Source organism: Pocillopora damicornis, chromosome 11 (genome assembly GCF_964200805.1).
Source record: "Pocillopora damicornis chromosome 11, jaPocDami1.2, whole genome shotgun sequence".
Lineage (NCBI taxonomy): Eukaryota > Metazoa > Cnidaria > Anthozoa > Scleractinia > Pocilloporidae > Pocillopora > Pocillopora damicornis.
Genome location: NC_142680.1, coordinates 21,195,213 through 21,209,916, shown reverse-complemented (window position 1 = coordinate 21,209,916; position 14,704 = coordinate 21,195,213). Strand labels below are relative to the sequence as shown.

Sequence of the window (14,704 nt, the reverse complement as noted above, 5' to 3'; positions counted from 1 at the left end):
AAATGTTGTCTAAGACTGACCTGTAAAAGCCGAAGTTGTAGCACACTGGAACAATTAGTAATATCAACCAACACGCAGCAAATGAAATGAAATGAGCAATGATGATGTTTAACAATCATATTATAGATTAATGAATGTTTTGTGCCGTACAAAAGCCATATCTGCTGATTTTAACAAATCTTCAAAGTAATAAACAACTGAAGAAAGAACGCTACGATTTTCCCATTGATTTTTCGTTTACATGCATCTCTCTAAACGTGAAATTTTCCATTCCTACAAAAAATTCGAAAGTTTTTCACATTTTTCACCTTTCTTGATCAATCATCTTGTATAAAGAGCTAAAAAATGTAGGTTTATTTTGTCAAGTGACCGATTAGAGCAAGAATTGCGTGACAGGTGTAGTTGAGAGAAACTTGTCACAGTCGCAGATTTTAAAAGGCATCCAAGACAAAAATACGGTAGTGCCCAAAGATTTTTTGGATGATTTTCAGAGATGAAATGATGGGTTATAAAGGTGAATTAGGATTAGTGTTGTAGCTTTCTGGCAACGGGAGATATTTGACCTCAAAGTTGTCAAATATTTGGATGATTCGAAAAGTCTAAAACCAAAGTCGTATATTTGCCTCTATTGATTGACAAGCCGTCAATCAAACTGAGTGATACTCGCAGCAGACATTAACTAAGGATGTAAAAATATGTGTGCAAATCCTCAAAGTAATCGGTTAGATACCATCGCCGTGAGAGCTTCATACATTTTACCTATTTGAAGCGATTTCCTTGGTGAAAACCAAGAAAAACCGGGGGTGGTCTATCTCCACCCGGAAGAACCAAGACAGAAACCAGTTTGTCTCTTTGAGTTTTGGGGTAGACCCTTTAAACTGCCAAAGTTTCATTGAAATCGGTGAGATGACTTGTAGCACGACTGCCCGGTGCTCTCGTGGACAAGCTCTTAACATATCTGACACCTGTGACTCATTGGACTTAAAGAAGTCAAATATTCCTGCTGAAATTTTGCTTTGCATTCCACATTGAGTTCTTCATCCCGTTAAAAATATCATTCTTATCATGATTAATGGAAATTAATGGCGTAGCAGTCAAGAGCTGGGTTCAAATGTACATCAGGGTGGTCTCGACCTCTTAATTAGACAAGATTGAACTCCATTTAACCTCATTTCACCTTAGAGTGTTGAGTTCTTTTGTTATTATTATTATAGCACAGCTAACATATCTAACCTCTCACAATTGCCTTAAGGAAAGTTGGATTTAACTCAATGGCTGCTTCTGCATCCCTTAGTGAATCCTGGTGATTTCCTGTTATTGAAATAAATATCTCTGATTAGCCATACATGTTGCAAACCAACTACCATTACTATAATTTTGGGAAAAATTTGATATATGATGATATATGCTCATTGATATCTGGGGTAAGAGGTTACTTCTTTGTATATTTGAGAGGCCAAGATAAGATCTAAATTTTTCCGGGCATGCATTCAAAATTATCACCTTTTTCTGAAAACTACTACTGACAACTCAATAACATCAAAATAGAAAAAAAATGCATATTAAAGCTCTCATCATCTTACCAAGTTTAAAATGTGCAATAGCCCTGTTGTTGTGCAGTCTGGCCTTCAGTTCTTTCTCATTGCAGTTCATTTTAATTCCTTTGGTGTAAAAATGAATAGCATTGATGAAATCTCCTTTCTTGAAGGCCTCATTACCCTCATTTGTATAAACATCAGCTGTGGCTGCAAAGAAAAAAGAAAAAATAATTTGTGTCAAAGTCTGTGGTTGTAGTTAATAATTACCTGTGATTGTAGTTAATTAGTGCATAAGCAGAGCTGCCAAGATCTGGAGATTTAAAATCTGCAGATTTTTCCTTTAGTGCCAGCTGCCACTTTTGCACCTGCCTGACTTGACCCATCCCCTGAAAAGCTTGGAGTAATACTGCTGAATCATTCACTAAACTCATGAGAATAAAGAAAATGATCACCAACCTAAGAAGCATTGATCTTCAAATGAATTCTCTTTTCAGTACCACAAGAAACATACAAAGAATAGTATGGAGAATATGGATACTGATGTTAGGGTGTCAAGGGTTAAACACCTCCATATTCAATGATATAACACTTGCACTCTACTGGAAATTGGTTGCTTAGGGGAAGTTGAAACTTTCAATTTAATGTTGCATAATATAATGGAAAGATGATGATGATGATGGTACTTATGATGCAAACTTACAAAATGAATGTTATATGATGATCAAATAAAGTCTTTACTTATTATAACTTTGTGTACTTGCTTTGAAATTTGAGAAAAGAAAATAACAAATATGTCATGGATCCTCTCAGTCAATGAACAGCATATTGTAATCATAGAAGAGAGTCATGACTGGCCAAACATCCTTTAAGGTGGTCATACAGTGTATTAATAGGGAGCTTAAGCAAACCACGACGACGACGGCAACGAGAACGTCATCCAACAAAAGGTTTAATGAGCAGAACAATGGCTATGCACGTGCGTTGTAAATCTTTGTACATTTCTTTGCCATCCTCTGCAAAACAACAACGTGAAATGACCAAATTCTGCGTCCTGTACGGAACGTGGACGACGACGGCTAATATTTCGTATTTCCATTTGGAATTACACGCCGCCATTGCACATTTAGCTCGAGCACGATTTTAGAGCCATTAACGAACCGAACAGATCTAGACAACTGTGAATTTCGCTCATAAAATATAAATTCATTTTTTACTTGGCGTCGTACCCAGCGTCGTCGTCGTGGTTGCTTAAGCTCCCTAATATCATTCTCCACATCTGCTTACATTATTGAAACTGGTGGAATAGAAAACTTTTTAACAGTGACTGAAGCCAAAGTTGAACGTAGCTCACCTCGTAAAGTGTCCTCATCAAAATCTGGAGCATTTTCTTTGTCAGGTAAGTCTTCATTTTCAGATGGAACCTTAATTGGACTTCTTTCTTTAGCCATAGCAACTGTAAGGGGATGCTTCTTTCAAAAAGTTGCTGTTTTAAGTCATCCTAGCCTGAAAAAAAAGATGGTTGCAAATGGTAAAAAAATTAGCTCAACATATTACCCAATTGTAAACTAAATATTTTTTCCCTCCTGAGAATGGGAGGGATACATAGACACAAAATCACAAGCAATTAATATTAATAGCATATTTAAAGCAGTAAAAGAACAAAAGATATATATACTGAAGAAAACAAGCATTAATATTTAAATAAACAGTAATTCACTTCTCATTACTTAATCCTGGTTTCCTTACATGAAGCAACTGAGAGTATTACTACCCAACCCTGGACAGGATGCATTAGTCCATTCCACCGTTATCCCTCCCCCCCCCTTTCACCCCCCTTGCATTTTATCAGGTTTCCCTAACTAATTTTTGCTACCCATTTATACTCCTGTCCTGGGTGGAGACAGACACTGTAAGAGTAAAGTGTTTTGCACAAGAACACAATACATTGACTGGAACCCAGACCTCTTGACCCTCAGTCCAGCAGAGGCCAGGCTACAAATGCAGACCTCTTGAGGGTGCGTCCACCTCACTAATCATAAGCCCACCATGTCTCCGCAAGAGGAGAGAGTTTATGCTGAATCATTTCTCATAAGAAACAAATTTTACAAAACCAAAGTAAAATTTTTATATTTGATTTTTAAATAGGGATTACTAGTCAAAACTTATAAAAGATGTATTTCATTTATTCAATTTCCTACAGTTGAGCTGATGCCCATATTTGTATAGGTGATTGTTAGTTCAACTGTTTCACTTTATCACAGGAAAAACAGTGAAATATTTACATTTATGCATGCTGATGTATGTTGAAATGGATTTCAATTTGGTATAGGTGCTGACATTTTTGCTTTATTAGTATATGTATATTTAACTAATTGTTTTTGCAGTTATTCTATATTTACATTGTCTTTGCACAAAATTATAAGTGTATATAGCTTTTACAAAAACCACTAAAAATTTCTATATAACCAGCTGACTGCCAGGGCTTTACAGAGGTATATTGGCCCAAGGTTGTAACAGTATAGGAATGACATGGTGCCAATATTCCCCAGTACCCCTCAAGAGAGCAAGGTAATTGTCATGCACCAATGTCACTTGGACTAAACTAGTTTACAATGAATATACATGTTTTATGATTTTCTGTATGGTGCAATGATGGTCTATGTGGCAAAATCCTGACCAAGTAAGAACCAATCAGAACTTTACATTTATCCCAAGATTACCTTGCCATATAACAACATAAATTATCAACAAACACATACTTGGATGCATGCAGCCTCATGCAGAACTTAACCAGTTTTAATAAAAAAAAATTGATCGGAAACATTCAGTTGATATGATTATTGATTGATCGGATGTTGATTAGCAGATGACAAAAGGTAAAACTTCACTCAGACACTAATCAATCATTACCAGTTAATGAATTGGATTCCTAAAACTCGAATGCAGTTAATTGAAAGAACTCTTGCAGTAAATAACTAGCTGAATTTGAAGAAAAATCAACTTGTCTCAATATTTAACAAGGAAATAAGACTTATTTTCTTTGTTAAATATTGAGACGCGAAAACGTTCCTTACGGTTTGCCGTTTTGAAACGGTAGCCGTTCGTAAGCCGTTCATCAGCCGTTCGAACGGGATGGGATGCCGTTCGAACGGCTTGAGCTATCCGTTCAAAAACAATTAGGAGCCGTTCGAACGGCTGGAGCTATCCGTTCCAAATAGATTGGGAGCCGTTCGAACGGCTTGAGCTATCCGTTCAAAAAAAATTGGGAGCCGTTCGAACGGCTGGAGCTATCCGTTCCAAAAAAATTGGGAGCCGTTCGAACGGCTTGAGCTATCCGTTCAAAAAAAATTGGGAGCCGTTCGAACGGCTGGAGCTATACGTTTCAAAAAAGTTGTGAGCCGTTCGAACTGGATGTTCGTGTCGAACGGCTGGCGATATGTTTTGAAACCGTAGCTTACAATTCCTTTGGAAGGGATGTTTCGAGCCGTGATCCTGTCAAAGTTAATAGTCTTCGCACTGCGATCAGTCAAGAGTACATCGGACAGACTAAAGTTAGTTTGGTAAACACTTGAAGGTTCCTAATATAGCGTGTTTCCCCTCTGCAAGGAATTAAACTCTGCTTTGTTTAGAGCATGCTTGCCAAACCAACAGTACTATCGCGTGGGAGAATAACAGTAACAACATTCAACACGAACTTTGTAAATATAAGTATTGTTTACAAATGCCTTCATGAATAGTCACGGTTCTTTTTCTACTCCTCCATCATCTTTAGTTACCTAACATTCGATTATCGATACACATTTTTTATTCAAGATCAAGTTTATTCAACTAGTTTACCGCTTCTTGTTAGCTTCAAGCTTGTTTGAACAAGTTACAGTTGTCGAATTCACAAAAATTCGCAAGCAATGCCTGCCATTTACCTTGGACAAAATAAGTAATTCGGGAGAGTTACAAAGGATATCCAAAATTATCGATTTGATTCAGTGCAAGCTCTTTTGATTGCAACACTTTCAGTTTCGTTTGCGTGTCGTTACCTCGTTTTGTCATTTGCTTCAAAACGAGGTAAGAACAAAGCATCCACATCCTTCAGCCTGATGATGACGGAGAGTACAAAAAATCTTTGTGTACAAGACGATTCAGGTTAGCAAATATAGCGATATGCCTATACGGCCAAGTCATAAGGTTATGCGGTAATTTAAAAAATACAACTACCCGGCGAAACTTTAGAAAACCCAAAAGATGGCTACAATGAGATATGTGCGCTTTAAAGTTACAGTATGTCTGTATCTCAGCCCCAACATCGGGGCTAGAAGCCTGTCCACGCTTATGGCCGTCATTGCCGACAAAGACACTCCGCATAATGTAAAGCCTACTATGTAGGCTGCGTCCCTTGCGTATTGACAGAGACTCCAGTGTTCGTGAACCAAGGACATATAGTAAGTTGATGTGATAGACTGGCTAAAAATGCCAACCAACAGGTCAGTTGTTGCCAGACAACGATACAAGAGTTTGTGAAGGGCAAGAAAGATAAGAGAATTCCCAAGATTGGTTATGATGGAGAGGAGAACGTAAACTGCTGAGTAGTAGATGGATTGTGGTTGAAATCTATTTACCAAAGAAGGGATGCTCCATCCTCGGTTAGATTTGTTTCCGCTATCATTCTACAGTCGTTTAGTTTTTTCCTTCAGAATACGTATGATCGCAAAAGAAAATATATCGTCTTGAGAGCACCTGCCCAGCGTTAATCACTTAAACTTTACTTTTTTCAGAATAATCATATGAAAACCTTTTCAGTCGCGTTTACTCGTTTGAAATGCTCGGAAATATTGTCAGTTGTGTACAAAAAAAAAAAAAAAAAAAATGGTGAACCATTTTTCTGAAAGCCTTACTTTTGCCTCAGCTAATATTTATCAAAACGAGGTAAGAACAAAACATTTGCGAATGTTAATATTTTATAGCGCGATAGATAATCCTTCGTCGCTCAGACGAACAATCATTTTATTCAGGTAGAGCGCATTTATTGAAAACGAGAGACAATGCTTTGTCAAAAAAAATTATTCATCATTTAATTTCGTTCCTCAATAATCACTTTCTTCGCTTTTCCTTCAGGTTGCTTGTAACTGCATGTAACGAGAGATGTCATGTAATTCCATCAATAAACTCTAAAAGTTCCCTCCAAATTTAAGAAAGGTTTTTTTGATAGCAAATTTCCCTGCAAATTGTCTTTGTCAATTAAGAGAGGCTGGATGTTTGTCGCCTAACTGTGTTGCGCGTCACAACTACATTACATGTTTATTCAACTTGGTAAGTTTAATCTTTGAATAACTTTGCGCTAAGAGGTAAAAATAAAAATAAAATAATTTCCTTTTTTTATCACTCACAGTATAAGGCAAAAACTGTCCCTACTAAGGAAGAGTGACGTTGATAGGATAAATGAGTAAGTGTTGATAGAAAGTCTGAAGAACAATCCGAGGAAGACCTGACTCAACGATGTGTTTCTTTAATTGTCTGCTTCACTTTTTGTCTCACTTCACTAATCTTCCAGAATTAGCAGTTTATTTAGATATACTGTCATTCTTTTGGGATGATGATTAGGTGGTAAAAAACTTTCTACAGCGTGGTTAATTATCAATTTCAAAAGAAGTTTATCAAACAACTTTCAAGAAATAAAGAAGCGAAAATCAGGAATTATCAATCGCTCGGAAGTGGAAGAAATGGATTCAATAAAACTTGCATATATTAAATATTTTCAAACATTTTTCATGCAATATTCCCCCCCCCCCCCCCCCAATTTAGGATTTACAAAAGTGACCGATTGGGAGGCAAACTCTGTAACAACCATTTACAGTCAGTTTCATTTCGCACCCTTTGGTGATTGCGTTACGCACAGGAAGCCCATGAGCGTGAGAATGCTTATCTTCGCCTTACCCTTCCTTGCTCGGCATTGTTTGAAATTGCTTCGTTTGCTAAAATGCCGACATGTTGCTACTCCGAGCTCGTTGATGGTTCTTGTGGTTCCCGCAAGACCAGTGGAGAAAGTAAATGCATGGTCTTAACTAAGTGCAAAAGAGACATCCAAGGTCATCTTAAAACATATAAATGCCATGATGCTCAGCTGAAAAGTGAGTTCATTCTTCTTCTCGCCAGAGCAGGTAAATATCTCATTATCAAAGATGTCAAGAATGTTTAGCAAAGGCAAATACTGTATCACTATTTGTCCTTCTTTTATATTTTGCACTAAGATCAATGAGGTTATATCGTGACACAGTTCAACGCCCTTGATTTTATCTTTGCTTTAAGATTTATCTCTTGAATCCACATAAACGCTTGAATCCAAGACAACGGGATGCTATTCAGCATTATATGTTGTCATGAAATATAAAGCATTGGTCCATGCCTACAATTTATTTATTTATTTATCATCCATTCCTTCCATCTTTCATTCCTTCATTTATACATTTATTTATTCATTTATTTATTCATCCATTCATTCATTTATTTAATAAGTACACATATTATACAACTATTATAAATAAGATCCATTATATTTACATCATTTTACGAAATGGGTCTGGGGGAGGGCTGGGGCTTGCATTGAATTGCGCACCCCCTACACCAAACTAAGTTCCCATGATATGAAATTTCGTTTGTTTGTTTCGTTGTCTTATGTTTTTGTTTGTGTGTGTGTGTGTTTGTTTGTTTGGTTTGCTTGTTTGTTTTGCTTTGTATTTCTATCATTCTGAGTGAACAAGTAAACGACTTCGCTTTTTCAGGTATATTTGAAGTCGAGGAAAGCCATAAAGAACTTTCAATTTGTCCCAGACATAAAGACGACTTCGGGACTAGACGGTTATGCAATTAAAAAAAAATGCTCCTGTCCATCGGATTGGGCTCCACATGGGAAGTCTTCTCGGAAAGGTGATCGAGGCATGACTCTGCAACAGTCTCAAAAGCTTTATGTTTTAACATCTACACTTCAGTTCCGGTGGGGGTCACGTGAGTATACATCAGAATTCCATCCTGACCGCCACCTTGATAAGAGATAGTATCAGGATAGTAGAAGAGAAAACTACCCTCATTGATAAAAGCAAAGATACTCTATGTGCAAAAACTGACAGAAGGAACAAGCACACAACCTCAAATGGCCAGCTTTACTGTACTGATGTCAAGCTCTACAAAACTTTCGGAAGGCTGGGAACTGAGGGCGTCTAAGAAATCAAAGCATTTCAACGAAAACCAAAAGAATTATCTCGATGAAAAGTTCAAACTTGGCCAGGAGACTGGTTACAAAGAAGATCCATCCCAGGTTGCTAGTGATATGCGTCGCGCTAAAAATGAAAACGGAGAGCATCGATTCGCTGTCGGCGAGCTTTTATCATCACAGCAGATAAAGTCGTATTTCCCAAGGTCAGCAGCAAAGATCAAACAGTCGGAATCGGTAGCAGAGATCGATGTACCAGCCATTGATGAAGAAATGGCATACTCCTCAGCTCATGACAAGATAATTCAAGAGTGCCAGCTTAGTCATCCCATTTTGTATGACACATACAACCTCTGTCAACTGTATGCCACGAACAAGCTTACTCGTTTCATTATTTCTTTCCTACAAGATATATGCACATATTTCCAATTGGAAATTGATTCCCTTCCTGCTACACGAAAAGCGCCATATGTTGGTCTGATCAATGAACTGATAAAGTCGTGTACGTGCAAAGAAAAATAGGAACTTTCCAGCTGGAAGTGACCATAGTCTTCGTATTCAGAAAGTAATGACTCCTGGAATAGAGGGACACCAACATTATTCCAACTGCCTTGAGATTATCCCTTTGTAGCTTTGTTATAAAAAAATTGACAGTGAAAACCTCACGTTTACATAACCTGTTTTTTTTTAGATCGAAAGGATTTTATAAAGACCAACCTTGTTCTGTTAAAAACGTTGGTCATCTTCTGTATCATTCTCACTTAATGGACTTCCTGTGTGTAACGCAATCACATACCATCGATCGCACTGCAGTGACGAGAAATGGTAGCATGGATAAGTTTTGAAAACGGTGAAGCGGGTTAAAGTGCGTACTCTTGGCATGGAAACCACTTCTAAAAGTAACGTTTTGTGTAATTATAGCCTGGGTAATTCCTTCTGATGTTAAAAAAGTTTTTGTTATCGTTGGGTTAGTATTAGTTGCGAATATGACCGTTGTAACAGCATAAACCAGCAATTTGCATATACTAGACTATCGAAGATTGCCCAGATTGCCTTGACTTTTTGGCTTCAGGAGAAAATCATATTTATATTTAATATGAAAGAGACCTGTTTCGAAGTTTTTATATGATATAAGAGGGAATTCGAGTGTTTTGGTAATGTTTTCTTAATATGACGTGCAAGTCACGTTGTAACGTAAAGCGCCTCTTGAGCTGAAATACACTTATATAAATCGCTCTAAAAATTAGTGGTTTAAATAGCCCAAAAAATTTATTGCAGTTTCTAAAAGAAGTAGCCTTGTTCTTTACAATGGTTATTGTCTCATGGTCAGTTTATGGAGCCATGTGACAATGGCCGATTTTAGTCGCCAAAGTTGAGCTATGTTTTGATGGATGAAATTTCACCCGAATTAGAAAATTCGTAAAAAAATCGTTTTTTTTAAGGAATCTTGGAAAAAATACTTCAGAACCTTTGAAAAATATCTCTTGTTTTAGAGTTGCTATGTTGTTTCCGAATTGCTGGCGAAATAAGTTTTTTTCGGCCATTATCTTGAGGTGCACTATTTCACCGGGAAAACACGGTTATGAACCCCCAAAACACAAAATGCCACCGTTCTCCCAACATAATTTTTTTTCGGCATTTTTTTTATATTTTTCCATAACTAAGGCCATTTATACCTATGTTTTGGCAAAGTTTGAAAAAATTTCAATTTTTTCATTTTCAACACCTCTGCTCGATTTTCACAGACGACCACTCTTAGACCACTTTTTAAGTTTTATCCAATGCTCTGATATTGTTTTCAAAGGATTAATTCGCTTGACGGTCTTCACTGCGGACTCATTTTAGCTTTTCAGTTTTTCGAAGCAAACGGTTTTGATACATCTGTTGATGTTCGCTAAATGCAGTCTTTAAATCGAACTAAACGCTCAGCGTCTCGCTCACCTAGAAAAACCCACATGGTCTGTCTCTTAATTAGCAGCTTTAAAACGAGCTTTAGATTCAATAGACATATCATTCGTTACCTACATCTGCACTGTGTCGTTTTGGTCGACTGAACTGTTCAGAGGAAAATTTTCCGGCAAATTTCTTTAAAACTTTCACATGTGCAGCATTGTCAACCGATTCGTTCAATGAAAACTCGAATTACCGGAACTCCAAGAATGCGAAACAAGAGCCCTGTTTCAATTTTTTATGTCAGGTAGGATTTTAACAAGCGTACACTTGCGTTCGAGAAGGTAGAGCCATTATTTAATGAGAAACTGAACAAATTTAGAATATTATTAACTCAGTATAGGCTATTTAAAGCTCGTTAACTTGTACTTTGTAAAATATATCGTTAATTAATTCAAAACATTCATGATAATCCGTGTAAATGTTTAATTTAATGAAGGATCGATCTGCACTGGAGCAGCAACCCTCTGAAACCACATCCCGAGTAGTCTTTAATAAAAACTGTTCTAGTCAATTTCATTTCTTTCGCTTTCTTATAATAACATTCGTGAGAGTATAATTTAAGTCAAGAGATTATAAGACATTATATATCCTCTTGTGCACGTATATCTTTCCTTGGATTAATAATTTATGCATTCAAAAAAACGTTTAGTAGCATGAAAAATATTTTTTAAAAGTTCTGGTTTGTGTTTCCATTACCTTTCCTTTAATTTGTTTTACGTGACTGGTAAAAAATACTATCGACAGACCTCGAGCAAAAATTTAAGCGACAAGCGTTCTCTATCGGTCAGCTTTGCACTGAAAGTACTTATACAATCATATATAACTCGAGGATGGTCTAACTCCATGGACAGCAAAGTGCTTGTCTGATTGTCTGCTTCATTGCTCGTCTCACCTCACTAATCTTCCAGCAGTATAGGAACGGGTTTAACGTCGAGTTAAAGTAAACAAGAATAGTTGCCATTTCACTTGTGACGACTAAGTGTGATGAGTATGTTGTACTTTAAGTGACTACAATTCCCACAATAAAGTATGGTGTATAACAAATAACTAATACTGACTGTACCCACAGTGCACTGTGCACTGCTTTTCTGTATCGCGCCATGTTCAGTGCATTTGGTTGGCTCGGCTGTTGTTGAACTTGTGCCTGATGATGTCTAAGAGTGCGAAATATCTTTGTGTACGAGGCGAGTGAAATAAGCAGCGAAAGTGGTATCGATATCAAGATACTCAAAAGTGTTATACGCTGATCGAAAATGGTGCATAAAGAGGCGACAAGACATAAAACCCAAAAGCTAGCTATAATGATATAAATGCGCTTCAAAGTTACAATCTCTTTGTATCTCAGCCCCAACAACAGGGCAAGAAGCCTGTCCACGCTTATTACCGCCATCGTCAGCAAAGAAACTCCACATAATACTACGCCTGTTATGTAAGATGCTTCTTCTGCGTAATGACAAAGGCTCCAGTGTTCGTGAACCACGGACATCCAATAAGTAACACGGAGAGGCTGAGCAACAAGACCAACCAACAGGTCAGTTGTTGCCAGACACCGATACAAGAGTTTGGACGGCGGATGAAGGGAAGATTCTTTGTGAAGGGCAACAAGGATGAGAGAATTACCAAGAAATGCTGTGACGGCGAAGAAAATGTTGACTGCTGCGAAAGAAACTGATGCTGATTGAAGCCCACCCATGATCAAAGAGGGGGAGCATTGCGGTACTTTAAATGTTTTTGTCTGTGTTCCACCTCTGGTGAAATTTGTTGTCGTCCTAATTCTGCATTCGTTTCCTCTGTTCTTGCTACGAGAAATATTGCGTCCAACTGAAACCTTCCTTTAATAAACACATTAAGACTTCCTCATTAGCTTTCAATCATTTAAAGTGCGTCAGAAATTTGCAGCCGTGGAATGCCTCACGTCTGAAACTGATGCTGATTGATGCCCACGCACTAAAGACGGAGAGCATAGCAGCTCTTTAATTGTTTTTGTCTGTGCTCCAACTCTTTTGAAATTTGTTGTAGGTTATCGAAGATTGCAACGAGTAATATGTCGTCTAAACAGCCCACATCTAGCCACGATCAATGACACCTCATACTTCAGTTAATGATATTTATACACGTAGAGAATTCCTCATCAGCTTTAACTCATTTAAAATACGTCAGAAAATTGTCAGTTTTGTCCAAAAATTGAACCTTTAAAGTGCCTCAGGTATGAAATGGCAATAAGTAGACAATGGAGAGACATTTGTAGTATTAATATTTTAAAAGAACGACGAACAATCTCCTTTTAGTTGGATCAACTTTCACTGATATAGTGCTAACCTGGTGTCCAAATCATTCGTGTGAAGTTCAGACTTGTATCATTAGTAGCCATGAAGAATTGGAAATACAAATTTCAAGCTAGCGATTTTACTTGATCTTAGGAAAGTTCGATTGGAGACAATCTGCGAATACATCAAACAATTCAAATTTAAATTTTGGTCATAGATGCAAACGTATTTTTAAATGTTTGAGTCGATTTGTAAAGACGTGCCTTCTTCTTTCCGTTTTGTTTTGCGTCTCCGGACTTATATTAAAAACAAAACCGTATCAAGATGTTATGCCGCGCGCCAAACCATTTTTTTAAATTCGTTCTCTACCAGCCTTTTTTCCTTTCGTCAGGAAAGTTATGATTATTTTTTTAACAAAAACTGTTTTGCTTATTTTGCCTATTTCTCCCTATGATGTAATTTCCTTTCATCATCCCTTTGGTCAACAAGATAAGAAAAATTCGTTTGATGCCAATTTTTAATTCAACTTTACATTTGTCATTTTCGATCTACAATTTTTCTTCTTTTAAAGTTAATTCCTTTGGCAAGCACTCAAACATGGGTCAGTAATATTTCTGTTGACGATATGATAAGGAAATTCTCTTTTGTCAGTTTTTGAATGACAGCATAAGCGGTTTAAGCGGTATATTTAAATATACTGTCGTTCTTTTGGGCCGGTGGTTAAGTGCAAAGATTATCCCTGTATTTTGGTGAATTCTGAATTCCTAAAAAGCGTCATGGAACGAGTTCAAGGAAAAAGAAGCGAAAGTTAGGAGCAGTTAATCACTCGGGTTGGAAGACATAGGATCAATAAAACTTGAAGAAAACACAGACCAGCATTAAACTGGATATATCAAATATTTCAAAAGTTGATAATACTATTGTCATGAGTTAATCTGTGATAGCATCCAGAAAAACATTTCATTTTAGTTAACGCCAATTGCACAAGAACGATCCCTGAAACCCTATTTCCTACGTAACATCTCGAATAAAAACCTCCTCACTATTGTTTACACGTTTGAAGTACGTCAGAAAATTGTTCGCTGTGTCGAAAAAGCCTTTTTTTGTGCTTAACCTGTCATGTACATCACGTATGAAACAGGAATAAGAGGCAACTATTCAAAGACATCTTTAAAATTATTATTTCATGTTGCAATAAACAATCCCGCTTTATTTAGCTTGCGAGAAGGCACTCAATATTATCATGAACATGATAATCTAATGATCGAGAAGGAAAATGAAGGAATGGATACTTAAAAACTATCAACAATCGATAAAAATATTTAAGAATTATTTGCCGAAAATGAAGTAAATATTGTTGAATAATTCCCGAGACGAAGTCTTGTCAAAAACTATACCTTGTCAAACCTACATTAACAGCATTTATTATTTATGAACCTACAATCATTCTTGGTTGCGTGTTAAGCAACTCCAGCGTATCTTTCAAGCTCCCCAAACTTCCTGCGTGCATCGTATATTAATAACCGCGCACAGACGCACAAAACAATCGTTAAAAATACTCTGTTAAAGATTAGGAGAAATTAGTTAACCACCACAGACACGCCGCCTCGTTTAAGTTTGGAGTCAAAGCAAATTTTGTTTTTGCAGAATAACTACTCTTTATAGATTCAACATTTTATTCCGGCTTCAATATATTAGCTGACAGAAAAACTAGATGAATGACTTAATTAATCGCTAAGAGATGC

The 14,704-nt window shown here is 37.0% G+C and overlaps 1 protein-coding gene and 1 pseudogene across 1 annotated transcript; both read right to left on the bottom strand.

Annotated features, from left to right (window-relative positions):
- Positions 1-1,191: 1,191 nt before the first annotated feature.
- LOC149038185 (hsp70/Hsp90 co-chaperone CNS1 homolog) lies at positions 1,192-3,062 on the bottom strand. Its single transcript, XM_089187227.1, has 3 exons — positions 2,890-3,062; positions 1,584-1,745; positions 1,192-1,311 (listed from the first exon to the last, which is right to left on the bottom strand). The coding sequence occupies exons 1-3, from the start codon at positions 2,984-2,986 to the stop codon at positions 1,229-1,231; spliced, it is 342 nt and encodes a 113-aa protein (XP_089043353.1). The 5' UTR covers positions 2,987-3,062; the 3' UTR covers positions 1,192-1,228.
- An 8,129-nt stretch (positions 3,063-11,191) lies between these two features.
- LOC149038184 (melanocyte-stimulating hormone receptor-like) lies at positions 11,192-12,910 on the bottom strand (annotated as a pseudogene).
- Between the last annotated feature and the right edge of the window lie 1,794 nt (positions 12,911-14,704).

Coding starts and splice junctions, on each gene's coding strand:
- LOC149038185 (XM_089187227.1), bottom strand. CDS start 2,986: ATGGCTAAAGAAAGAAGTCCAATTAAGGTTCCATCTGAAAATGAAGAC. Junction 1,746..2,889: donor TGATGAGGACACTTTACGAG/GTGAGCTACGTT, acceptor TTTTCTTTGCAG/CCACAGCTGATGTTTATACA. Junction 1,312..1,583: donor TATTGCACATTTTAAACTTG/GTAAGATGATGA, acceptor TTTCAATAACAG/GAAATCACCAGGATTCACTA.